Raw genomic sequence first — 11,948 nt, forward strand, 5'->3', positions numbered from 1 at the left:
TACACAATGTATCTTGTCTGGCATGATTATCAAGGTAAGAATATAGTTTTTGAGAAGAACTGTTCTTCATGATTCATAACTTACGTTTGAAAACCAACGCAGTTTTGAAACATCACAAACCATTACGTTTGACAAACTATTTATTTACTGCTGGCCAGGTTCAAACTATTATATTTCACCCAATCTCATTTAGGCTCAATTTCCACCACTCTCTTGAGTTTGGTCTACATTCCTCCTGCCTTCAGGGGAGGAGCCCAGACTCCCTTCCCGAACAGCAGTTGGTAATTGAGCCTAAATCTCATTCTCTTCCATATTTTTAGTCCAGGAAGACTATAAATTATATAAGAAGTCCCTCTTTTCCCACGGTTCATCAAGTGAGAAGGAAATTGCAAGAGGAAACACTGGCTTTGAAAATTTGCTTCTTGTTCCATGTACTACAGGTTAAGAGGGACTCCTATACATTAACTGTTTAATGAAAAATCACTTGACTGTCTTGACATTTGTCAATTAATTTTATTTTATCCACAAGGTTACAAATGCTCCTTTCAGCTTTTAGTCAGTCTGTCATACTCATCAGTCTACATACTTGACTGTGTGTATTTCCTACATGTTGGCTTCACGTGAAATACTCACGCCTAAAATGACAAAAAACTGGCAATCTGTTTCCAGAGAAGACCTGTTTTTCTCCAACACCCATGTGTATTGGATGTAAAATAACACAATTTACAAGCTTTAAGTGGCATGAACTCAATGGAAAGAGTAATATAATACTGTAGATTGATCACATAATGTGCTTTTTGCAACAGTTTTACATGGATTACACCGCTTTTGCACTCTAATACTGGAAATAATGCAAGTGGTTGAAGTGCACTTAAATTTCACTAACCAAGTGCATCACACTACTGTTGACCGGAACTACTCATGCCAAATAAATTTGAGTCAGTTACATGTCATTCAGAAGGAGACTTTCTCAATGAAGTCACCACAAAAAGCTTAAGGGTTGGATAGACCTCCCTCTGATTCTGATAAAAATACATTGGCTGTTTTCTGGAAAAGTATATCATTAATACGAAGTATAGAACAGTGGTTCAGACATGCATAACAGTAGCAGCTGTGATAAATAAGGAAACTGTTCAGTGAAGGCCCATTCTATATTCCATTGTGAGGTGAGGATCTGACATGGCCTCAGTATCTCCTGGAACTGAAATTCAGGGGAAAAAAAAGTTGTTACAATCAAAACGACCACTAATTATTGAAAGTGTCATCCTCAAAAATATTGTAAACTGCCACTTATAAGCCCTGGGCTTATACAACTTTGTGAGGGCTTTTAGATGGGCTTATAAATAGAGAGCTTATTTCTGAGGGGGCTTATAACCGCAATAAAAAACATTTTGAAACGAGGTATAGCTGCACATGTTGATCAAAATAGGTTTTTCATTTACTGGTAATTAAGCTTTAAGGTGGCCAAACACAGTTTTCGCATGCGTTTTTGCTGATGCAATTCAGTGCGCGCACAAGGATTGCAAAAAACAAACATGTCGTCAATGGAGTGATCATTTTATTTACTCAACACCCGCACTATCTGTGCTATTTTTCTCTATAATTGAACACAGTGTATTGATGGCTTTAGTCTTTTATTACAAAGATATGTTAGAAAAGGTAACAATGCAAAGAACCCAGCAATTCTCAGCTTTTCCTTTGTTACCGAGAGAACCCAGTTAAATGCAGCACATGCGTAGTGAGTCAAAAAATTGCGATTGAATGAAAAATTGCACTCTCAGAAATATGCCTATTTCTCCAGAACCACTCATTAGAATTTCACAAAATTTGGCACAAAAATACTTTAGGAAATAAGTAACTGGAGTATTGAAAATAACCGAACTTTAACAAAGGAAATTTCAGACATTCCTGTGAACCTTCAATAAGGGATAATTAAAGATCTCTCTGTTAGATTATTAGCAAAATGGTGTTAACTTGTGAGAATCATTACAAGGTTGTTGCATGCAAATTATAAAGAAAATCTAATGACTAGATTTTCTACAAATGAACAAAACCGATTTTAAAGTCCTGTTTATATTTATTCATGTTGCCATGGCAATGGCACATACATCAGCTTAACCGTCAAAAAATCAAAGTTTGTCTTGTTAACTTGCTTGCTGCCATTTTTGGCGACCGAGGGATCAAGGGTTTTAGAGAAAAAGGTGAATCAAACACAGGTATCAAAAACTGTGTTCAGCCACCTTAAAACATCATAATAAAACAAATTCAAAACAAGGAAAGCTTGAGGGGGGCTTAGATCTGGGGGGGGGGGTGAGGGCTTATAAGCGGCAGTTTATGGTATGGCTGTTTCAGTTCATAAATCCAGTTGATTTTATGTTGTGTTTTAAATTTTAAAATGAGTGATGCAATCATTCAACCAAGGTAGAAAAAAATTTCAGTTGCATGTTCAAAGGTTTAAGCATTTTCAAGAAATATTAATATATAAAATAAAGAAAAAAAAACTGGGAACCTTCAATATGTAGTATTCATCATACTTAATAGAGTATATCATCTTCCTCTAGTTTTAGCTAAGGCAAGACTTGTATTTTTCACAAAATACTTGCTTTTACAAGAACAAGTGTATCACAAAATTATGCCTAGAAATCTACATTATGTAATGTATATTATTAAAAACTGGATCATTGGATAATGGAATTCAAGAGTTTTCATTGGCTTAGCCATCATCATGTATGAGCAATTATACTGTATACTTATACTATATTTTGGATACATACATTGTATTATATTGTACTATGTGCAATCCAAATAGAACATGGCTTCGAAGTAAACAAATTATCTTGTGTGTGTGTCTGAATAATTTTTTTAACTTTTTTCAAAATACTCAATAACTTACAGAAAAACTGTGTAATGTGTGTTACATTTAATGGTGAAAATAAGGGATTGTATTATTATCTTGACTCAATGCTGTCAAAGAGGAGGATCATCAAGCTATTACAGAATTCTTAGAATATACATGTACTCTTAAAGAATGGGCAGACAGAGGAGAGCCTATCTTGTTTAGGACTTTCTGTCATCATTTCAAACCTTGGCTTTACAAAATACATTACTGAGAGGAATGTGACTGTGTCATAGTAAAGGAACAAAGTTTCATAGTAGAAATTAATATGTTAACAGTTGCTATCATACCATTTAAGAAGTCTTCAAATCCTATACTCTCGTCAGTTCCCATTAGTGTATCTAGGGCAACCATCGAACTCGGCAGGCATGGCAATCGCTGGATCTTGATGTGGAAAGGTGTTAAAATTGAAATGGTAAATAGCTCAGATAAGGAAAGCTAAATCAATAAGTCATCTGTTTTCTTACAATGTATTGTAACACAATTTTACTGTTAAATTTTACAAGCAACTGAAAGGCTGTATTATATCCAAGATACATTGCCAGTGTCAGTGCCAGATTCTGTGCAACATCTAGCCATTGGACCACCAAATGATAACATTAAACAAATTGACTTCATTATCCCATGTTCTACACTCTTATAGACCATACTAGACCAGAATTACAAACTGCAGCCAAGTGGTTTCACTTAATTTTTGGAAATTTTACTGTGTCATCTCTACATGTATTTTATCTGTAAGAGTGTACAACACAGAAAAATGTGGTCATTTTGTTTTTCACTTTTCACGTTTTTCACTGCGAACATTTTCCAACAAATTAGAGGGCAAATTAAGCAGAAATCGCATACATTCACAACAGCCCATAAGATCACTTCTTTTCTGCTTGAAGCCGAACAGTGCCGAAGAAATTCCACCCCACATGCCACAAATGACATACCATAGCAACTCCAAGTTTTAATTATTGGAAAAGTCGTGACTTGCAGAGGTTGCATTGAATTACGTTACAAATGAGGTAACTCCATTTCACAGACTGTATTCTCATTGACCCAATAGCTTCGACCAATGAACACACTAATTCTCTTAGTTATTATATACAAAATATATTATTACATATTGTTCTAGTTTACCTTGGATGCAACAGCTCTTTCCATTTGTAGTTTTAGTGAAGCCTGCAGACCTTGGGTATTTCTAAGCATCTTGAAATCAAGCATTTCTTGATTTTTTAGAAACTGGGACAACAAAGACACATGAAAATCACATCTATGATCCCGAGACAACTAAACCAATACAACATATTTTTTTTAGTTTTAACTGCTGCCTACAACTAATCAATGGTTATTGTGAATGTCATGGTACCAAGCTATAACACTACAGACCTTGGTACAGTTGTCTACTGTGCTGCAACTTCCAGTAATTAATTTTTTGTTAAAAGGTGTTCTGACTATTTTTCTCTAAGATTTACATAAAACCTGTAAAATGTAACAAATCTACAACAACATTAGGTTCTCTCAACTCAAGCCCAAACATTATCTAGTTTAAAATTAATCCTCAACCACACAGAAAAAAAAAACTTTACATAAGTCCAAATGCAGAAAAAAAAACTTTTTTTTTTGTTAAATGAATGTAAGTGACTCACGGTTTTCTCTGTAGCTTCTAAAGGATGACTTGTAGTTAATGCACTTTTGACATTTGAGAACCTTTAAATACATAAAAAAGAAAACATGACTAAGCACTCTTGAAGAACCTTGATTAATAAGTTGGACTTCTAAATGGTTTTAACAGGACTGTCAATAAGGGTTGTAACCCATGACACCTGCTACGGATGAGCAGGTTTGATGGACCCTTGATGTTACGGGTGAACTTGCTTAAAGTTGATACAGTTCACTCAAAAGGAAACAAGTTTGTTATGGGTATGAAGATCAAGGCTACATATGAATCAAAACTTGACAGCCCTGGTTTACATCAGTTGGCCATTCAACTATATAGAAAAAAACATTTTTTAACTCTACAGAAGCCATCATGGAACACAGTGCTGATAATTTCATTACTTACTTTAGATCAAACCAGTTTGATATACTTTGTGATTTGTTTTGTTAAAATTAAGCAATATGAGAGGAAGACAGTGTACAAGTTATAGATATATTCTCACCCTGTTCTCATTTGGTCTGGCACACCAAAATGACCCACAGAAGAACTTACTTCAGTCACAGGCTGGACTTTTCCAGGAAGTGCAGACTACGGTGATAGAAATATCAGTTAGCTCATTTATACAAAAAGTCCACTTAAAGCAACCACTGGTGAGTAGTGGGTATTGTAGCCAATCAGAAAACAGCACTCATGAAAGAACACTGGTAGATTGATACTAGTAGTAGTTGATGTTTGACCAGGAGCGTCTTGTCCGTATCCAGAAGAAGGTCAGTAAAAAAAGGCCAACGAAAACTACGAAAGACCAGATTGCCAAGGTTGATAGCTTTTAGATGACAATACAGTAGAACCATGCGTATAAAAAACTTAACACCCCACTACATGTACTGTATCAGTGAATTGGGGTCATTTCGCCAATGAGTCGTTTCGCCAACGACTCATTCGCCAACATCTTAGGTCGATTCGCCAACGTCCTAAGTCGTTTCGCCAACGTCCTACCGGTCAATTCGCCAACGTCATATATCCAATACTAACGAAAAAAAAAGCTGCTTATTGATGTTTGGAATGCAATCCTGATCCTTGGGTGATCCTTGGGTCAAGAAATTTTAAGTCACTGCCAGTTTCGCTTGACTGACTTAAGATCAATTTGCATGTTTCTGATAGTTTCACAAGCTGGCTCGTAGGCGCTACATTGCGGTAATTTTCACGGGGAAAATTGACTGTTGAATACCAAAGTCCGATGGCTTCCAAAAGTTTGATGGCTTCCAATTCGCGGATAATGCACTACGATGTAAATTAACATTATATCTTTTCCTTCTTCAAAAGCAAACAGAGTTTGTTTTCATTTTCCACCCTTACAATCGAGTTAGAAATAAAATGGAACGTCAAGTAAATAACAACAGCAATTTTATTACAGTATATAGTATCAAATACTTACAAGCTCTTGCATGGAAAATAACTCTAGGTAAGGGAATGAAATAAATGACAACAGACACAAGTGAAGGTAAACTTTAAACTTTTATTTAGACGTTGGCGAATTGACTAGTAGGACGTTGGCGAAGCGACTTAGGACGTTGGTGAAACGACCGGATACCGTATCAGTAACACGAACAATGATCGCTGGATATTTACTTGAACATGTGCAGTGTGTAACGTTTGAGAAGTTTCATGCTTCCGCACTGCCAAATTCTCAATCTGCTAGAACTGCTTTTTTAAAACAAAAAATCATAAGCTTCACACCAATCACTATTTTATTTCTAAGATTCATTTTTCTTTCCCTTCGTTGAGTTCCTTACTCGGTGACAGCGCGCACATGACACAGCGAAATTTTTACTCGGGACGACAAAGATAGCACGACAAGTACATTGGAACTTTATCTCGCAGATACTTATTCTAAAATATTTTCAGGTCTTAGATAATTACTTAAAACTATTTAGCACAATACTAGAAGAAAGAATGATACAGTAAACCACACCATTTCAAAGTCAATCAACTTACCAAATCGGCCATCTTGAATACTGTGTTCGAATGCGCATGCACATTCAGGAAGCCGCTGGGCAAAAGGAGCGCAACCCAAAGATTTTTCCAGCTGTTTTGTGAGCCCGCGGATCATCGAGCCTAAAACGCTACTGGGAGGAGCTTTTCCTTTTATGTTATAGTGGAACACTGAAAACCCGTTAGGTTATTGATCCCAGCCGTCTGTCGAAATGGCTGTTTTATTATTAGGCCGTTTCACGCACTGTTGGTTTTAGCCGCGGATTCAAAACAGTGATCACGTGAGGACAAACAACTCATGGCTAAGTCAGCAGAACAGCTGTTGCAAATTCCTCAAAAGTAACAAGTTCGAGACAAATCTAATCCATGCAGTGGAATCTGCATCGTTCCAGCTCTTCTCTGTAACATATCTTGAATTGTATCTTTCTAGAAAATACCAAACTCGGCAAAAAATAACACACAAACTGCGGTGATAAACATGACTATAAAACGCATTGTTGTAAAGCAAAAAGAGAACAATGCGTTTTATTGTCATGTTTATCACCGCAGTTTGTGTGTTATTTCTTATTTAGCTACGATAGCCAAAGAAAAAAGAGTATTTACGAAACTCAACAAACTTGCAAACAAACTGTGAATCACCTTCTCCGAGGACAGGAGATTCGCTCATCACACGATCATGAAATTCGTCATCACGTGATCACTTTTTTTTAAATCCGTGAATAAAGCCAAAGGTACGTGCGAAAAAGAAAGCAATTTTAACAGACCAACCGGGCTATGAAAATTTGGCCGTATTATCGGGGTGGCGCATTAACGGGGTTTTCTCAGAGGAAAATGTATGGAGAAAAAAGTGGCCGAGGTTAACGAGGTTATCGTAAGGCGGGGTTCCACGTGATTTTCGTACCCAGTGCGATATCTTATCTGAACGGCCGACAACCTAAAGATACCGGTAACTCTGCTCATCTGCAGGCGGAATTTCTTGCGAATGATTTGTTCGTTTCGGCGGTGAAGATCGAGAAATATTCGCTTGGTGGCTCCCATATTTCATCAGAAGAATTGCTTACAATCAGTAAGTCAAGATTCAGCCTTTCTTAAAGTTAAAAAAATTGCAAGTTGGTTGAGTGACACAAATTTTTTTCGAAAAATTTAAGTGACTCTATAAATGCCCCTTCCACAATCTTTTTAAAACTCATTTGCATAAAAGTTGCATTTTACCATATGCATGCTAATATCAGTTTAATCAATAATAAATGGGTTCACCGAACTCGTTTTGTAAGGGCGTTTTAATAGGTATGATGTTGCTATGGTAACCTTTTGCTTTTATACTGCGGTGGGTAGCAAATTTAGCAAGATGACGTTTTCGGTAAGCTTGAAACCTTCGTTGATGCGACTAGTGCTTATTAAAGCCAGACAGTTTCGCAAAAAAAAACCTCAGTCAACTGAACTTGAACCAGAATGAGAGTAAATTTTGCTACAGCATCGATAGCGCAAAGAACTTCTCGCCTTTATTTATAAGATGGCACTAAACCACCATTTTTATTGTTTGTCGCTTAATAAGCCGGTGCACGCAGCACGTGATGTTGGAAGAATGCGAGGCGATTACGCCAGAAAAGCGAGATAAAGGTAAGTGATCTCAGTGATTTACGCAGAATATTTCAACGTTATCCATTGCTTTATTATTTCCATTATACAAACTCTTGAAATACTGAACTTTATACTAGTCAACAGACATTTTCAAAGTGACCGTTACGGCATTTTTGAAAACTATTTATATCGTAATTATTAGAGGTCTAGAACCTAGAACTAATTATATTATTTCGACCCTACTTCACATAGAGCAGTTTTCAATTGAGTGTGGGAAGTAATTAGACGGTTACTTTGGTTTGTGTTTCGGTCTTACTAAGGTTTGCGACTGGGCGAGTAGTCAAATTGGTAAGCTAGTAATTGCTTTGGTTTTTGTTTTATGACATTCAATTGTTCGAAATCGCTCTTAACAGCGAAGTTAGTATAGATTGGTGAGGATTCCTATTCTTGGGCATATATACCAAGCTCTGTACTGCATAACGGACATAAATGAACTACATTCTTAACGGAATTGTAAAAGAATGGAGCTAGACAGCATCCTAAGTGACAACCAAAAGCACACAACAACCCTGCTAGTGCCCAGGTCATGCTGCTAGTGCGGTATTTAGTATACGTTAAAACCTGGGTTCCACATGAAGTACAATGTGCCGTGGTTGGAACATCTTCGAAACTCGCTCGTCGTGGCGGAACATCCAACTTTCTGTGATTTGTTCCATCATTTGCCTCTTGATTACGATGGCTGGTGCCTACGTTGCTACCACTGCTTTCACTGAAATGTCCCTCCGAATTTGAAGGCAAGCAAATTATCTTGGGAGCTCTACAGAAAGGCCGATGCATTGTCGGGTCCTCACGACCAGAAGAATGTTTCTCGATTGAAAACCCGCTATCTTTCTCAGTTAACGCCGGAGCAGCAGAAAGACTGATGCGAGAAATGCTTGAACAATCGGAAAATCGACTAGCTGCCGTCGACAGGTGAATGTTGGAAATTCCTCCAGATCCTGCCAATTAAAAACAAGTTTCGAAGTTTTAGCATAATTTAGGCCAGGTAGCAGCCCCTGCCCCCTCCCCCCTCCCCCATAAATTTCCTGAGATCTTCAGTAAGTAAGTTATTCAGGTTATTTCGCTCGTTTTCATTTGAGTGTGTATATTTTCATACGCTTTGGCATTCTGGCCTCCTGATACGAAAATGTTCTTCAAAGGAAATATTTTCCTATAGAATAGAAAAGAATTATTTTGCTTGACAACAAAATCGTAGATTTCCCGAAGTTTAAAAATTGAAAAAGCGGCCAAAGTAACGATGTTCAAAAGGTAGCGACCTCTAACGTTCCTTGTCTTTTTTTTTTTTTTCTGAAATAATGGAAATACTGAGATACTATAATTCTGTAACAACTAACTTAACCGCTTAACTGATTTGTTGTTTAAATTAGATGACCCAATATACGAGAAAATATATTTCCTGTTCCGATTTTCACGACTTTTATCATTTTATCTATTTCTTCCGCGTCAGTTCCGATCAGTTTCTCCAAAGCATTTTGCTTTATTAAGATCAATAGGTCCTATAATATACTACACGTTTGGCTACTCGAAAGTAGCGACTCTCCGAAAGTGACGATAGGAAAAGACTGCTGATTTCCGATTAGCAACGACAAAGGGTCGTTACTTTCGAGTCCTCGCGGTATTAGTTTTAGAAGCTCCATTCTCACTGTCCAGACAGCCTGCCTTGTATCCAAGTGTTTGCTAAAAGGTCCAGTTTGGAGAGTGTTTTGAAAAATATCTGTCTTTTTGTAAAAGTAAAAAACTCCTTTTCAATAGTTAACGTGTTAATGCCTCTTTGAAAATCTTACGATCACTATTTTGAGATGAAGAACACGAAAATGTACATACTTGTGGATGCAAAAAAAAAAAGCAAATTTCGAACATTGTTATCGTCTAGTACACCTTAAACCCAACTTTAGAGCGGAGAAGAAAAATAAATAAATTCATGTAACCCAATCCAATGTTCCTTTCCCCCTTGCATGCGACAGGGTCTAAACTAGGCCCTCTTCCGTCTCCAGATTCGTTTTATTTTGATTCGAAAATCAAGAAGAAACATACTCCAATAGAAAAATTCGTTTTCATAACTTGATCCAGCCTGACATGAGGATTTTCCCAGGCTTAACTAATTACTCTACATGTCAAGCAATGGTCACTCACCGTGAACTGCACATTCCTGAATTTTGTCCATGGAACGTTTCCGCGAAAAATCATTCAGCAATCTTTACTCCCATGTAACACAAAGTGAAAAATTGTCTTTTCTGATTTTCCGAACTGCACTGACGTCCTTGACTGTTGTGTTTTACCTTTGTACATGCCGCTTATGTAAATTCAAAATCAGATTTTAAGCGCACTCATTGTGTTGAAAATTACAATCAGGATAACTGTTTGTCAAAGCTTCAAATCAGCGCCGGAAGATATTGAAACTTTCAGTCAAAATTCTCAAATTTTGTTTCTCCACACTGACTTCCAAAAGTGCCGAGGTAAACAGAGTTAAAAGCTCAAGTACTCAGCCTGTGACATTTTAATGCATTTTGGAAAATCTTCGTGTCTTCTTGAGAAACATGGTCTGTTACATCACAATGACGTAATAAGATTACATCACGTTGCTAAGTAACTTCTTATTCTAGATCTGACAGACAGGAATGCGGAAGATTGGGACCGATAAGATTTATACCGATTCTTGGCTGTCGATCAATATTATAGAAAAAATTAATAAAGCGTCGTGTTTTTCAAAAACCTTAGCTTTCAATTCCGAAGCGTCTGAACAAGTTGCAGCTATTTTTTCTTAGCAGCGATTAACAAAGAGGATTGTAATTATCAAGTTTTATTTCCCTCGGGCTCACCTGCATGAATCAGTAATCGAAAAAGACTTTCTGAAAGCAAGCTATTTGCATTAATTTTTGTAGTTGACATTTAGAAGATCGACATAGGTTTGCGAGAAGGTCTTGATCAGAGTGATAAAATCTCAGTTAGAAGTTAAATTTTTGGCGATTTACCAGCTGTCATTTAAAATTTAAGCCTTTTTCTTAGTTATCGGTAAGTTATGCAAATCTCAGATCCCAACTATTCATTTCGCGTCATTTCTCAGCTATCTTGAGAGGATTATCTTGTGAATAATCACCCCTCTTATCCAGCATTCTCTCTTGATATGCATGGTATGCCAGTTCTAGACCTTTGTAGGGAATAGCCGTGACGTTAACCTTGCGTTTTAGGTCTGTTCCAGGTTTCCCCAGATTTTACGTGAGAAAACCCGTGATAGATGGTGAAGAAAAGATATGTGGATTTGTCTCTCTGGGCCTCTCTCCTTATTTACCTTTTCAATGTGTTTGCTGGTGTCCTCCACAAATCCGATCCTGAAATAAGGCCAAGGCCATGACTACTTTTCTTTCTTCACCAATACATACTCCAACCCTTTCGTAGTTCTCAAATGATAAGGTTTCCACTCTGGTCTTCGTATATACGACACAGTGATAAGTAAGGGCAAAGTATTGTTCATGCTTGTTTATCGCTCGCTTTAATAGCGCTTTTTAATTGTAAAACCACAACCAAATCCTCTGCAAGTTTATAAACCAGTCAGGGCGTGTGTATATGTAAGAAACAAAATGAACCAATGAGAACACTAATCAAAGGGAATTCGGGTAATCGGTACCGAGCGCGGGCAAAACGACAATAACCAAGTCGTGATTGGCTTTGCGCAATGCAAAAATGTAACTGAATACCGAGAATTGATTTGCCAGCAGAATCTTAAAAGAGCCATTAACATAAATACTTTATTGGACTACAACCATGGACTAACTG

The 11,948-nt window shown here is 37.1% G+C and overlaps 2 protein-coding genes across 2 annotated transcripts; both read right to left on the reverse strand.

Moving 5' to 3' along the window:
* Positions 1–15: 15 nt before the first annotated feature.
* On the reverse strand, positions 16–6,954 carry LOC145497031 (proteasome maturation protein-like). Its single transcript, XM_081476811.1, has 6 exons — positions 6,537–6,954; positions 5,044–5,129; positions 4,531–4,591; positions 4,022–4,123; positions 3,187–3,280; positions 16–1,201 (listed from the first exon to the last, which is right to left on the reverse strand). The coding sequence occupies exons 1-6, from the start codon at positions 6,546–6,548 to the stop codon at positions 1,134–1,136; spliced, it is 423 nt and encodes a 140-aa protein (XP_081332937.1). The 5' UTR covers positions 6,549–6,954; the 3' UTR covers positions 16–1,133.
* A 1,177-nt stretch (positions 6,955–8,131) lies between these two features.
* LOC145498680 (uncharacterized) lies at positions 8,132–10,338 on the reverse strand. Its single transcript, XM_081478595.1, has 2 exons — positions 10,308–10,338; positions 8,132–9,112 (listed from the first exon to the last, which is right to left on the reverse strand). Exons 1-2 carry the CDS (start codon positions 10,336–10,338, stop codon positions 8,556–8,558), a joined length of 588 nt encoding a protein of 195 aa, XP_081334721.1. The 3' UTR covers positions 8,132–8,555.
* Between the last annotated feature and the right edge of the window lie 1,610 nt (positions 10,339–11,948).

This window comes from Orbicella franksi, chromosome 9, assembly GCF_964199315.1.
Source record: "Orbicella franksi chromosome 9, jaOrbFran1.1, whole genome shotgun sequence".
NCBI lineage: Eukaryota > Metazoa > Cnidaria > Anthozoa > Scleractinia > Merulinidae > Orbicella > Orbicella franksi.

What these genes read in the sequence shown, in the direction of transcription:
- LOC145498680 (XM_081478595.1), bottom strand. Translation starts at nt 10,338, where the DNA reads ATGGACAAAATTCAGGAATGTGCAGTTCACG. An exon ending in TCAGGAATGTGCAGTTCACG is followed by an intron (nt 9,113 to 10,307) that starts GTGAGTGACCAT and finishes TTTAATTGGCAG; the next exon opens with GATCTGGAGGAATTTCCAAC.
- LOC145497031 (XM_081476811.1), bottom strand. An exon ending in CCAGACCAAATGAGAACAGG is followed by an intron (nt 4,592 to 5,043) that starts GTGAGAATATAT and finishes ATGTATTTAAAG; the next exon opens with GTTCTCAAATGTCAAAAGTG. An exon ending in TAGAAGCTACAGAGAAAACC is followed by an intron (nt 4,124 to 4,530) that starts GTGAGTCACTTA and finishes TTGTTGTCCCAG; the next exon opens with TTTCTAAAAAATCAAGAAAT.